This window comes from Eucyclogobius newberryi, unplaced genomic scaffold (assembly GCF_026437365.1).
Source record: "Eucyclogobius newberryi isolate DKJ021-1_F unplaced genomic scaffold, fEucNew1.0.hap1 SCAF_15, whole genome shotgun sequence".
Classification (NCBI taxonomy): Eukaryota; Metazoa; Chordata; class Actinopteri; order Gobiiformes; family Gobiidae; genus Eucyclogobius; species Eucyclogobius newberryi.
Genome location: NW_027315779.1, coordinates 32,170,868 through 32,183,737, shown reverse-complemented (window position 1 = coordinate 32,183,737; position 12,870 = coordinate 32,170,868). Strand labels below are relative to the sequence as shown.

The following is a 12,870-nucleotide window of genomic DNA, read 5'->3' as shown; positions in this document are numbered from 1 at the left end:
GATGAACAGGTGGGACAGCTGGGCCAAGTGCACCTTGACGCCCCTGCCCTGGGAAGGCGAGGGCATGTAGAGGGGCATGTCTGTGCTCAGAACCCTTGAGGCAGGCTCCTTGGCCCCTCCAGGTCCCATGACTTTCACGATCTTCTCAGGCCCGGCACTGATGAAGCGTCGCCCCCTGCTGTCCTCATACGAGAAGCCCACGTACAGACGAGCCACATCGTCCCGGCGTCGGCTCCGCCCAGGGCCTCCAGGGCCCCCGCGTTTCCCTGACACGTTCTTGTTAGGGACAGGCCACAGACCGGAGCTGTCCAGAGACTGAGAGAGTCCCTCCTCCTCAGAGCGAGAGCGAATTACCAGGTCCCAGGGCAGAAGGAAGGCGGATCCGGGCAGGAAGCCGGGCTGCTCCAGGCCCACGTGGCAGTTGTAGGCCTTAGCGGGGCCCAGCTTCAGCAGGGACCAGCTGGAGAACTTGGGCAGGAGGCCTTTGGGGCAGCCCGAGTGCATCATGCCGGGCAGGTACTCCACTGTGGAGGGCTGGCGGTCCAGCAGGCTGGGCCTCTTCTGCCGCGGGGCCTCTGGAGCGTCGCCTTCTCCGAAGTGCTCCAGACTGTCGGTGGAGTGCCCCAGGCTCAAGGCCAGGCTCAGGCTGGGGTCTACAGGAGTGTGGCTCTTCTCGTCCCCAGGTCCCGGGCCCTCGCCGTGGGGCCTCTGGTCGGGCTCACAGGCTGGAGCTGGGTCCGGGGTGCTGGCCTCAAACACGGGGAACTCCAACCGTTCCAGCTTCCCACAACACTTGTCTTCCAGAACCTGCAAACGACACACACAAGCTCCAGTACAGAGTACTTGAGGGGTGCATGAGGGGTGCGTGAGGGGGGTGCGTGAGGAGGGCGCGTGAGGAGGGCGCGTGAGGGGTGTGTGAGGAGGGTGCGTGAAGGGGGTGCGTGAGGAGGGCGCGTGAGGGGTGTGTGAGGAGGGTGCGTGAAGGGGGTGCGTGAGGAGGGCGCGTGAGGGGGGTGCGTGAGGGGGGTGCGTGAGGGGTGTGTGAGGGTGCGTGAGGAGGGCGCGTGAGGGGGGTGCGTGAGGAGGGCGCGTGAGGGGTGCGTGAGGGCGCGTGAGGAGGGCGCGTGAGAAGGGCGCGTGAGGAGGGCGCGTGAGGGGTGCGTGAGGGGTGTGTGTGAGGAGGGTGCGTGAGGAGGGCGCGTGAGGAGGGCGCGTGAGGGGGGTGCGTGAGGGGGGTGCGTGAGGAGGGCGCGTGAGGGGTGCGTGAGGGGGGTGCGTGAGGAGGGTGCGTGAGGAGGGCGCGTGAGGAGGGCGCGTGAGGGGGGTGCGTGAGGGGGGTGCGTGAGGAGGGCGCGTGAGGGGTGCGTGAGGGGGGTGCGTGAGGGCGCGTGAGGAGGGCGCGTGAGGAGGGCGCGTGAGGGGGGTGCGTGAGGGGGGCGCGTGAGGGGGGCGCGTGAGGGGTGCGTGAGGGGTGCGTGAGGGGGGTGCGTGAGGAGGGCGCGTGAGGGGTGTGTGTGAGGAGGGCGCGTGAGGGGTGCGTGAGGGGGGTGCGTGAGGAGGGTGCGTGAGGAGGGCGCGTGAGGAGGGCGCGTGAGGGGGGTGCGTGAGGAGGGCGCGTGAGGAGGGCGCGTGAGGAGGGCGCGTGAGGGGGGTGCGTAAGGGGTGTGTGTGAGGAGGGCGCGTGAGGGTGCGTGAGGAGGGCGCGTGAGGGGTGCGTGAGGGGGGTGCGTGAGGAGGGTGCGTGAGGAGGGCGCGTGAGGGGGGTGCGTGAGGAGGGTGCGTGAGGGTGCGTGAGGGGGGTGCGTGAGGGTGCGTGAGGAGGGTGCGTGAGGAGGGCGCGTGAGGGGGGTGCGTGAGGAGGGTGCGTGAGGGTGCGTGAGGGGGGTGCGTGAGGGTGCGTGAGGGGCACGCGAGGGTGCTTATGTGCGTGTCAATCAGCAGTAGAATCTCACCTTGTAAAAGTCATAGTTGGCTGCCTGCAGGTCAAACGGGTCGTCTCTGGTGGCCTGCTTCCACCCACAATTGCAGCTGCTGCTGGAGCGCCCCCTGCTGTTGTGTTGCAGAATGGGTGGGTTGTGATCCAGGTCAAGCGTCTCACCTGAAAAAGTGAAAGAATTCTGCAAGGTCTGAGATACAGAACCACTCAGAGACGGGTTGTTCAAATGCTGGTAGGTCTAAATTATGAATGATTTTTGAACGATAGAAATGGCCTGCCACATTTTGATGATATGCAAAATGTGAATATCGAGAATATCATTTAAAGTAAAAAAGGCTACAATAAAAACAGACTGAAAATGTAAAAAGCCAAGTTCCAGAATTTCACAGAATCTTTAATTCTGATTATTAAAATATTGTTCATGGTTAATTTTCACAATTTAACCTAATATATATTTCATATAATAGCCAAATGAGGGTATTAAAATATTTTATTGCCCTACAAAAAAATGAATTTGCTGTGGAGAGAACACACACTGAAGGCAGCGATGTGATTTGCATTATATGCTAAAACCTTTACCACCTCCAGTTCTCGCGTTGCTCTGATAAGCAGGAAAGTTCAGTGTTGCAACATCTGTCTGTGCAGCGCTTCCATCTGACTGACGCAGGATGCCGGCCAGGCCAAGAATTTAGGGTTTCATACCGAGGCAAGTTAGGGTTTTCTGTGGGGCCCATTGCATTTAGATGAGTCTTAATTGGTTTTCTCATTAAACTCTTTTTGTGAATGTCGGATTTAATAAAACATCACATCGGGGTGAGAGAGCGAGCAAGGGGAGAGAGAGCGAGCGAGCGAGCGGGTGAGAGAGAGCGAGAGAGGGCCCTACCTGGCACAGAAAGTCTAAAAGCATTTGAGTCCTAGTGCAGAGGGTGTGACTGACCGGGCTGGTCCTAGTGCAGAGGGTGTGACTGACCGGGCTGGTCCTAGTACAGAGGGTGTGACTGACCGGGCTGGTCCTAGTGCAGAGGGTGTGACTGACCGGGCTGGTCCTAGTGCAGAGGGTGTGACTGACCGGGCTGGTCCTAGTACAGAGGGTGTGACTGACCGGGCTGGTCCTAGTGCAGAGGGTGTGACTGACCGGGCTGGTCCTAGTACAGAGGGTGTGACTGACCGGGCTGGTCCTAGTGCAGAGGGTGTGACTGACCGGGCTGGTCCTAGTACAGAGGGTGTGACTGACCGGGCTGGTCCTAGTGCAGAGGGTGTGACTGACCGGGCTGGTCCTAGTACAGAGGGTGTGACTGACCGGGCTGGTCCTAGTACAGAGGGTGTGACTGACCGGGCTGGTCCTAGTACAGAGGGTGTGACTGACCGGGCTGGTCCTAGTACAGAGGGTGTGACTGACCGGGCTGGTCCTAGTACAGAGGGTGTGACTGACCGGGCTGGTCCTAGTGCAGAGGGTGTGACTGACCGGGCTGGTCCTAGTACAGAGGGTGTGACTGACCGGGCTGGTCCTAGTGCAGAGGGTGTGACTGACCGGGCTGGTCCTAGTACAGAGGGTGTGACTGACCGGGCTGGTCCTAGTGCAGAGGGTGTGACTGACCGTGCTGGTCCTAGTACAGAGGGTGTGACTGACCGGGCTGGTCCTAGTGCAGAGGGTGTGACTGACCGTGCTGGGGCAGCAGGTGGAACTTGTGCACACAGTGCTGGTCAGTCAGACTTCTCTCCTCACACAGCTGGTGACCGCTGCTCCAGAACTTGTAGCAGTCGTCGTGCAGCTGCAGGGCGTGGCGCTGGAAGGCCACGCCCCGGGCGTGTTGGCTGTACACGCGCAGCGCCTGAGCGAGCTGGTTCTTGTGCACGGTGGACGTGTAGTTATGGGGCAGGTTGGACTGGTACGTGCTGTGGGCCAGGGGCAGAGCCTTCTGACAACGGCTGTCTGAAAACTTGGCATCAGCGTCCAGAAAGCCCTCCAACACTTTGAGCTGGTTTTGGACTTTGACTAGCAGCTCTTTGTGCTCCTCCTCAGGGGCCCCCAGCATCCCCTGGTGCAGTCTGGAAGCCACCTGGAGCCACTTGGAGAAGGATGGCAGCTCAAAGTGGGAGGGCTGAGGGTTCCGGCCCACACTGTCGTCAAAGCCTTTCTTTGTGAGCACCAGCTCAATGTGCTGCCACAAGAACTCCCTCAGCGAGCAGTCCTGAGGGGCCCCGGAAAAAGGCCCGGTCCCCAGCTCCATAGGGGCTGGGGCCTGAGTAGAGCGGCGCATCATGTGGTACCTCCTGGGGCGCGCCACCGAATCGTGCTCCCCCAGAGCGCAGTGCCCCTGCAGCTGTCCCAGCAGCGTGGCCACGGCGTCCTCCTCGGCGGTGGGCACCACGTACACAAAGGCCTGATTGGCCGGCACCGTGAACAGACAGTTACTGCTCTGGTTCGTCAGCACGCGGCTCTTACGGAAGATGCGATAGATCTGGTCCTCCAGGGCGTGTTGCAGCCGCCGGCGAGGAGAGTGCTTCTTGGGTTTGTCTGGGTTTGCTCCAGACTCGGGGCCGCTGCAAACCTTCACACAGAGACCACAGTTTAGCTTCAGCTCAATGTGACGGAGCTGCACTAAAGAGAGCAGATTCTGTCTAAAGATTAAGAATAGCAACGGTGCAGAGTCATTTCACTGAGAGAAAGGTTTTCACAGAAGAGTTTTCACAGAAGAGTGTTCCAGCAGCTCCATCTCCAAGCATAAGGTGAAGCTGCACAACTTTCTGCTCTGGTTTGGTCAACATACATTACATTTCACAGTTCTTTAGTAGTGAAACACTCGGAATATAAAACTCAGAACTATATCCTGATGATTTTAAACTCTAAGTGGCTTTACTGGTGTCTATACAATACAATAATCCTACAGTGTTTTGAGAAATGTGATTAATTGTGCTCACTCAAAACGTGACACCCCTGAGATCCCCCTGAGCTCCCCTTGACCTCCCCCTGACCTCTCCCTGACCTTGAGCGTGCCGTTCATGTGGAAGACGAAGAGCAGGCGCGGGGGGCACGGCCGGCAGTTCAGCTTCCACTCCTTGGACACGGTGCAGTCCTTGATGGCCGCGCGCATCAGCGGCAGGACCTTCTGGCGCAGCGCGTCCATCGCGCGGAACGTGCGGTCGTACGAGACGTCAAACGTGTGGTTGGGGTGCGCGAGCAGCAGCACGTGGCACACGGAGAACAGGTAGAGCAGCTGCAGACAGTGCTGCCGCTCCAGGCTCTTCCACAGCTCGTGCGCGTCTGCGTGTGCGCCGTTTGCGCTCATGGCGCCGCACGCGCGGAGCAGCTCGCGACTGTCGCACGCGGAGCTCATCAGCAGGTACAGCACGCGCCGCTCGGGCTCGTGCACCGCCCGCAGCCCGCTGCCGCTGGCCGGGCCGAACGGCGGGAACACGTGTCTGTCCAGCAGGTCGTCCAGTAGAGACTCCTTCATGGAGCCGGGCTGAAGGCTGCTCTTCCCGAACAGCCCCACCACACACAGCCCCTCCTCACCGGGCCCGGTCTGCTCCCCGGTCTCGGTCTCTTCTCGCAGGAGAGCTTCGATGTCCACGGGGACCACCATGACTCCAAGACCCGCACTCGAACCCAAACACAAGCGCTACCTACTGGATCCTCGCACAAGATCCAATGCTAGGCTTCATCCTCATAATGCTACACTTTCGGTTCAGCACCAAATGTCAACAGGAAACACTTCTTCTTCTTGTGTATTTCCGGTAGACTGTGCGCTCACGGCGCACTGCTGCCTCTCACTGGTGGTTGTCTGTTACAACACTTGACCAGAGCCTATTGTGCGGTCACCTGTCGAAATGAAACTCCATCAGCGCCCTGTACACCCAACCAGGTGATGACAGGTGATGGACTGAACCTGTCACACTCCATCAACACATGAGGGACAGTATGAAGCTATTTTGTGTGTGTTTTTATTACCAAAGCTTTAATTTTACACTGAATATTGCATTTTGCATATTGCATTTGAATAATGTGAGCAGATTTTTGTAAAACATTAAGTTAAAATTCTGAAAATAATGTAAAAAATCTCTGTAAAATAATACAATGCTTTAATATTCAGGTTGTACTGTTTTAACAGTGTATGAAAATACAATGTCTTAAAATTCACTTTGTTAAGATACATTTGCTGTTTTTGAATTTGGTGAAGAAGAAAAAAATCTGTGTAAAATCCAGACTGAAGCAATTGAGCTCCTGTTTCCCCTGAGCAGAGTCCTTCTACTTCATATCTTCTACTTTGTTTTTTAAATTAGGAAAATAATACTTTTTAAATAATGTAAAGAATAATTGGTTTATATTTTTATTTGTATTAATTTATTTAGTTTAGTCCAAAACTTGACCAATTGAAAGAGTGTACGTTATCCTGGAGCACCCTCTTGTGGCTTTATTGAGTTGTCCTCAGACCGTCAATATCATTTTTATTTTATTATTATGTGTAATGACAGAGCAGTCTCCGTCTCTCAATTAAACTTCACTTATAACAACAGGCTACAAGACACAAAGCATAGACCACCTTATACTTTCTTCTTCGAGGCTAAAGTGGAATGGCAAAAATCTACTAAATAGACTAATTGAACCATGGCTTTGTGTCTTGTCAGCCACGTGTGAAGGTCTAAGTGTGGTGTTTGGAGCCAGTGGTGGCACTGCAGATCCCTGCGTAATCAGGCCTGTTCCTCCACCTCTCCACTACTAGACCGAACAGAACACAACTAGACCCAACAGAACACTACTAGACCCAACAGAACACAACTATACCGAACAGAACACTACTAGACCGAACAGAACACTACTAGACCCAACAGAACACAACTAGACCCAACAGAACACAACTAGACCGAACAGAACACTACTAGACCCAACAGAACACAACTAGACCCAACAGAACACACAACTAGACCCAACAGAACACAACTAGACCGAACAGAACACAACTAGACCCAACAGAACACAACTAGACCCAAAAGAACACAACTAGACCCAACAGAACACAACTAGACCGAACAGAACACAACTAGACCCAACAGAACACAACTAGACCCAACAGAACACAACTAGACCGAATAGAACACAACTAGACCCAACAGAACACACAACTAGACCCAACAGAACACAACTAGACCGAACAGAACACAACTAGACCCAACAGAACACAACTAGACCCAAAAGAACACAACTAGACCCAACAGAACACAACTAGACCGAACAGAACACAACTAGACCGAACAGAACACAACTAGACCGAACAGAACACAACTAGACCGAACAGAACACAACTAGACCCAACAGAACACAACTAGACCCAACAGAACACAACTAGACCGAATAGAACACAACTAGACCCAACAGAACACACAACTAGACCGAACAGAACACAACTAGACCCAACAGAACACAACTAGACCGAACAGAACACAACTAGACCCAACAGAACACAACTAGACCCAACAGAACACAACTAGACCGAACAGAACACTACTAGACCCAACAGAACACAACTAGACCGAACAGAACACTACTAGACCCAACAGAACACAACTAGACCCAACAGAACACAACTAGACCCAACAGAACACAACTAGACCGAACAGAACACTACTAGACCCAAAAGAACACAACTAGACCCAACAGAACACTACTAGACCCAACAGAACACAACTAGACCCAACAGAATACACAACTAGACCGAACAGAACACAACTAGACCCAACAGAACACAACTAGACCGAACAGAACACTACTAGACCCAACAGAACACAACTAGACCGAACAGAACACTACTAGACCCAACAGAACACAACTAGACCGAACAGAACACTACTAGACCCAACAGAACACAACTAGACCCAACAGAACACAACTAGACCCAACAGAACACAACTAGACCCAACAGAACACTACTAGACCCAAAAGAACACAACTAGACCCAACAGAACACTACTAGACCCAACAGAACACAACTAGACCCAACAGAATACACAACTAGACCCAACAGAACACAACTAGACCGAACAGAACACTACTAGACCCAAAAGAACACAACTAGACCCAACAGAACACTACTAGACCCAAAAGAACACAACTAGACCCAACAGAACACTACTAGACCCAACAGAACACAACTAGACCGAACAGAACACAACTAGACCCAACAGAACACTACTAGACCCAACAGAACACAACTAGACCGATCGTACTCTGCTTGCTGTGTCTTTTCCCTGCCCTGATGGCACAGCTCGTTGCCCGGGCTCGTTGGCATGGACATTGAACACAAGCATTGTTCTTCTGAATTTTGAAACCTACACAACATGTGTGACCTTATCACTGGAGATTTGTACTTCTTTCAATCTTCTCTCCATATATGTGCAGCTGATGGTCTGGTACTTCCTTTTATTGCTAAATATCATATCATTGCTTGTGGATATTTTGAAGCCTCAATCATTTGCCCATTCGACCTCCTTCTCCAGGGCAAGCTGAACTTGGGAGATGGTATAAGCAGGTTTCCTTCCTCGTCTCCAAATCGCTCCATCGTCTGCAAATAAAGTCAGTCCAAACCCAGACCACACACAACTGAACAGGACCCCAACTATTACACTTCCCTGTGGCTTGGTGTTTGCACCTGGCAAGTGTCTGATAGTTCACTTCCCACCAGTGGCGGCTGGTGATGCAAAATATAGGAGGGGCTATTTGACATTACTGTGTTTTTTTTGTATAAATACTCATTTACAACTGAATTCATGAAGTAAACAAACTTTATTTCCACTATTGGTAATGATAATACAAAGACTTAGAGGCGCATACCATTTGTGACAAAATACATTTGACATAAACTTTACATTTTACAAAATATCAGATTGTAAAGAGCAAAACAAACATCTCAGTGATACTGTACCTTATAGTGTATAGTAGCAATTACTACACTAAGAGAATATAAAAAACACAAACAACGGTTGGTTTGGTTTCATAAAACAGCTTCTGAGTGGATTTAGTTAACCTGACCTACATGTGTAACATTTTATATTTAATCATCACACACAACATTGCTATATGGAAAGTTATTCTTAAAGATATGTCATTTATAACATTCTTTCACGAGTTTTCTAATCACCAAACTATCTGTTAATGTAAAGAAGTTTAGCGATGCTTTAAGCGTTTGCATTATCCAGCGTAATAAACTAAAACAAAGAACACTCCTGTTTGGTGACCCCACACAACTGTTGGTGACCCCTCACTGCAAACAATATCTCAAAATGGACAAACGCAAGAAGACTTTCGGAGTGGCTCTAGCGTCCTCTGGCAGTCGGAAACATGAAACCGTAAATCAGAGACTTTTAATTCATGTACCACGTGGGAAGACGATGTTTTGTTCTTCCAAAACCAAAGTGAAACTTGCTGTGCTAAATGTCAGGTTTTTATGTAACAAATAATTTCTAATCAATTCTTTTATTTATTCTTATAATCTTGATTTTATGTTTTTAACAGAAACATGGCTTGACAAAAACACGGGTAATCTAGTTCTTATAGAATCTGCTCCACCCAACTTCAAGTTTGAATCTGAAATACGTAAAAACTAAAAGAGTGGAGGTGTGTGTGCAATCTTTAGAGATGAAATAATCACCCACAGGTTGTCTTTTGGAGTGTTTTCATCATTTGAGTATGTTTCTTTTAAAATGGAGCTAAAACAGTCTCCATCCATTCGCTTCATTGTTTTATACAAGCCTACCCAGCAGTGCCAAAGTTTTATTGATGAGGCTACCCCAAATAAATTGTCTGTTTGCTGTTTGCAGGGGTCAGGCTTCAACAGTCCAGGGGTCGGGCTTCAACAGTCCAGGGGTCAGGCTTCAACAGTCCAGGGGTCGGGCTTCAACAGTCCAGGGGTCAGGTTTCAACAGTCCAGGGGTCAGGCTTCAACAGTCCAGGGGTCAGGCTTCAATAGTCCAGGGGTCGGGCTTCAACAGTCCAGGGGTCAGGCTTCAACAGTCCAGGGGTCGGGCTTCAACAGTCCAGGGGTCAGGTTTCAACAGTCCAGGGGTCAGGCTTCAACAGTCCAGGGGTCAGGCTTCAATAGTCCAGGGGTCAGGCTTCAATAGTCCAGGGGTCAGGCTTCAACAGTCCAGGGGTCGGGCTTCAACAGTCCAGGGGTCAGGCTTCAACAGTCCAGGGGTCAGGTTTCAACAGTCCAGGGGTCAGGCTTCAACAGTCCAGGGGTCAGGCTTCAATAGTCCAGGGGTCAGGCTTCAATAGTCCAGGGGTCAGGCTTCAACAGTCCAGGGGTCGGGCTTCAACAGTCCAGGGGTCAGGCTTCAACAGTCCAGGGGTCGGGTTTCAACAGTCCAGGGGTCAGGCTTCAACAGTCCAGGGGTCAGACTTCAACAGTCCAGGGGTCAGGCTTCAATAGTCCAGGGGTCAGGCTTCAATAGTCCAGGGGTCAGACTTCAACAGTCCAGGGGTCAGGCTTCAACAGTCCAGGGGTCAGGCTTCAACAGTCCAGGGGTCAGGCTTCAACAGTCAATGACGGAAAACGTCTCGATCAACCCGATCGGGAGACTAAATCTCCCGATTTTAAGATATTTCAATCGACCTTTTTTACGCCGTTATCCTTTATTTTGGTAGTGAAGGCGAGCGGGGGAAACATGCAGGGGACACGGGCCCTGCCATGTTCGTTGTGATGACGCTGCTGGGCGTGTTTCAATCCCAGAATGCATTGCGTAACTCAAATTGAAATCAAGTCACATCGTGATAGAGAGTGACATGTACTATGGCCACTTCAGTGGCACCGACGGAGACAAACCAACTTGTAAAATGCAATATAGTGCCCGTTTTGCGCGTTCTATTTTGTTACAGAGGTATGTGGAGGACCGAATATGAAAACGCACATGCGTTGCGCAATGCGATATCAGTCCTTTGAATGTAATATAGGTTTACCAGCGTGATAAACTTATTCGACGGTCGTGCGTCGGCGAAATAATAGAAAAAATATTTTAAAAGATTTTAAAAGATTTTGACGTTTTTTCAACAAAATGCTGATAAAATGTTTTCAGTTGGCTAGTTTCATACCGGGTCGGTTGGGTTACGGCAAACAGACATATTATTTAGCTCAGCCTGATTTTAGGCCATGATCCAGGGCACTTATTGGTACCACCTGAGGGGACCAAACCTTTTTGGCCTCAATGTCTCCTTTGTGTCAATATAAATACATTTAACTATGATAGACATCAGTGGAAGGTAGCTTAACCTAATTTGGCAGCCATTTTTAAAATGGCGACCAACCGACAAAGTCGCCAGAACTACTTCTAGGGCCAACAGAATTATGATCTTGGTGTCTAAACCTATGTTTTTGGGGATGACAGATATCATGGTAACAGTTAAATGTAATTTAGAGTGGAGGCTGGAAGTTTGTTTTTCACTGGTTAGGATACATATATATATATATATATATATATATATATATATATATATATATATATATATATATATTCATATTTATATAAATGTTGATGTAGATGTTGATATATATATTACTACCTTCACAAAATACTTGTATGTATGTTTTATATGAATATATTTAAGTATTTAAATAAATGTATATTTGCATAATATGCAAATATATATTTATTTATTATTTCAATCATGCTGCACACAATATCTAACATGCTCATTCAAAAAATTATTAATCGGGATATCCATATACTATAGTTATAGTTTAAGTAAGTTAAGTAACCCTTGCAGTATAATTTTAACTAACCATGCATGTGTGTTTATAAGGTTATTACACTTTCTTGTTCTAATTTCATTTGTTAAAATTGACAAAATATTGATAATAATCATTGATAAGCAGGACATTTTAAACCGACATTGGCCAACAGTACCATGCGACCATTTTTAGATATTTTAGCCACTGGATGAAGTAGTTAAGTTTAAATAGATTCAACATAAATGTAATTTAATGATCATCTGAATTTTCTTCCTTTTAGGTAAAGCTTCTGTGATCCATAAATATGTTGTGTTCGGAGAACAGATATTCAAGTTGTTTACTTTGATAAGTTTTTAATGATAAGAATAAACTTCATTGCTTAATACAAATGATATATAATTGTCCCTTTGGTTTGTGTGTCTGTTGGATCAGTTGCCTAGACAGTGAAGATACTCATTAGAAACATCATGGATCCTGAAGGTACAGGTGAAGAGGTCCTTCCCAAGAAGAAGGCACGTATTCCATGCATCATACACTGCACCAATGACTACTCTGAACTTGTGTCACTGCGGAGTCTGGATTCATGGAAAACTTTACACAGGGCTGCAGAAATAAGAGGACATACACCAATACTTGAAATTGCAAAACATCTAAAAGAGAATGAAATACCACGGACAGTCCAATATCACAGAAACTGCAGGAGTGTTTTCACAATGAAAAAAACACTAGACTCAATCATGAATAAAGAGTTGGACAAGGAATCAGGTGGTGCTACTACTGAATCTACTAGCTCAAGAAAATCAAAGAGAGATACTCTTTCAAGAACATATGACAAAATATGTATATTTTGCAAGAAGACTAGTAAGTACCTTAAAGGTGCCATATCATGCTTTTTTTCCTGTTTCGTAGTCTATCCTAAGGGTATATTTGATAATAATAAGGGTTGTGCAACACCCATAACATAATAGTTATGAAATATGACCCATATCTTGGATCCGCTCACAAACCCGGAAATGCAAACGGCTTAGTTTGTGATTCGCCCCCACCCTTGCGAAGAGCAATCTGGCTTCCCCGCCCAACCCGTGACGTAGTCTCAGCGAGAACGTGTGTCCCCCGCCCACCCCGTGACGTAGTCTCAGCGAGAACGTGTGTCCCCCGCCCACCCCGTGACGTAGTCTCAGCGAGAACGTGTGTCCCCCGCCCACCCCGTGA

At 49.4% G+C, this 12,870-nt stretch overlaps 1 protein-coding gene across 1 annotated transcript in view; it reads right to left on the bottom strand.

Annotated features, from left to right (window-relative positions):
• smg8 (SMG8 nonsense mediated mRNA decay factor) overlaps window positions 1–5,616 on the bottom strand; it is a 5,985-nt gene extending 369 nt beyond the window's left edge. Inside the window, exons 1-4 of the mRNA XM_072446987.1 lie at window positions 4,924–5,616; window positions 3,600–4,488; window positions 1,953–2,098; window positions 1–807 (exon numbers count right to left, since the gene is read on the bottom strand). The exon at window positions 1–807 is cut by the window's left edge and continues 42 nt beyond it. Coding sequence (XP_072303088.1) covers window positions 1–807; window positions 1,953–2,098; window positions 3,600–4,488; window positions 4,924–5,523 — 2,442 coding nt within the window. The 5' untranslated portion in view covers window positions 5,524–5,616. The remainder of the gene's footprint in view (window positions 808–1,952; window positions 2,099–3,599; window positions 4,489–4,923) is intronic.
• Between the last annotated feature and the right edge of the window lie 7,254 nt (window positions 5,617–12,870).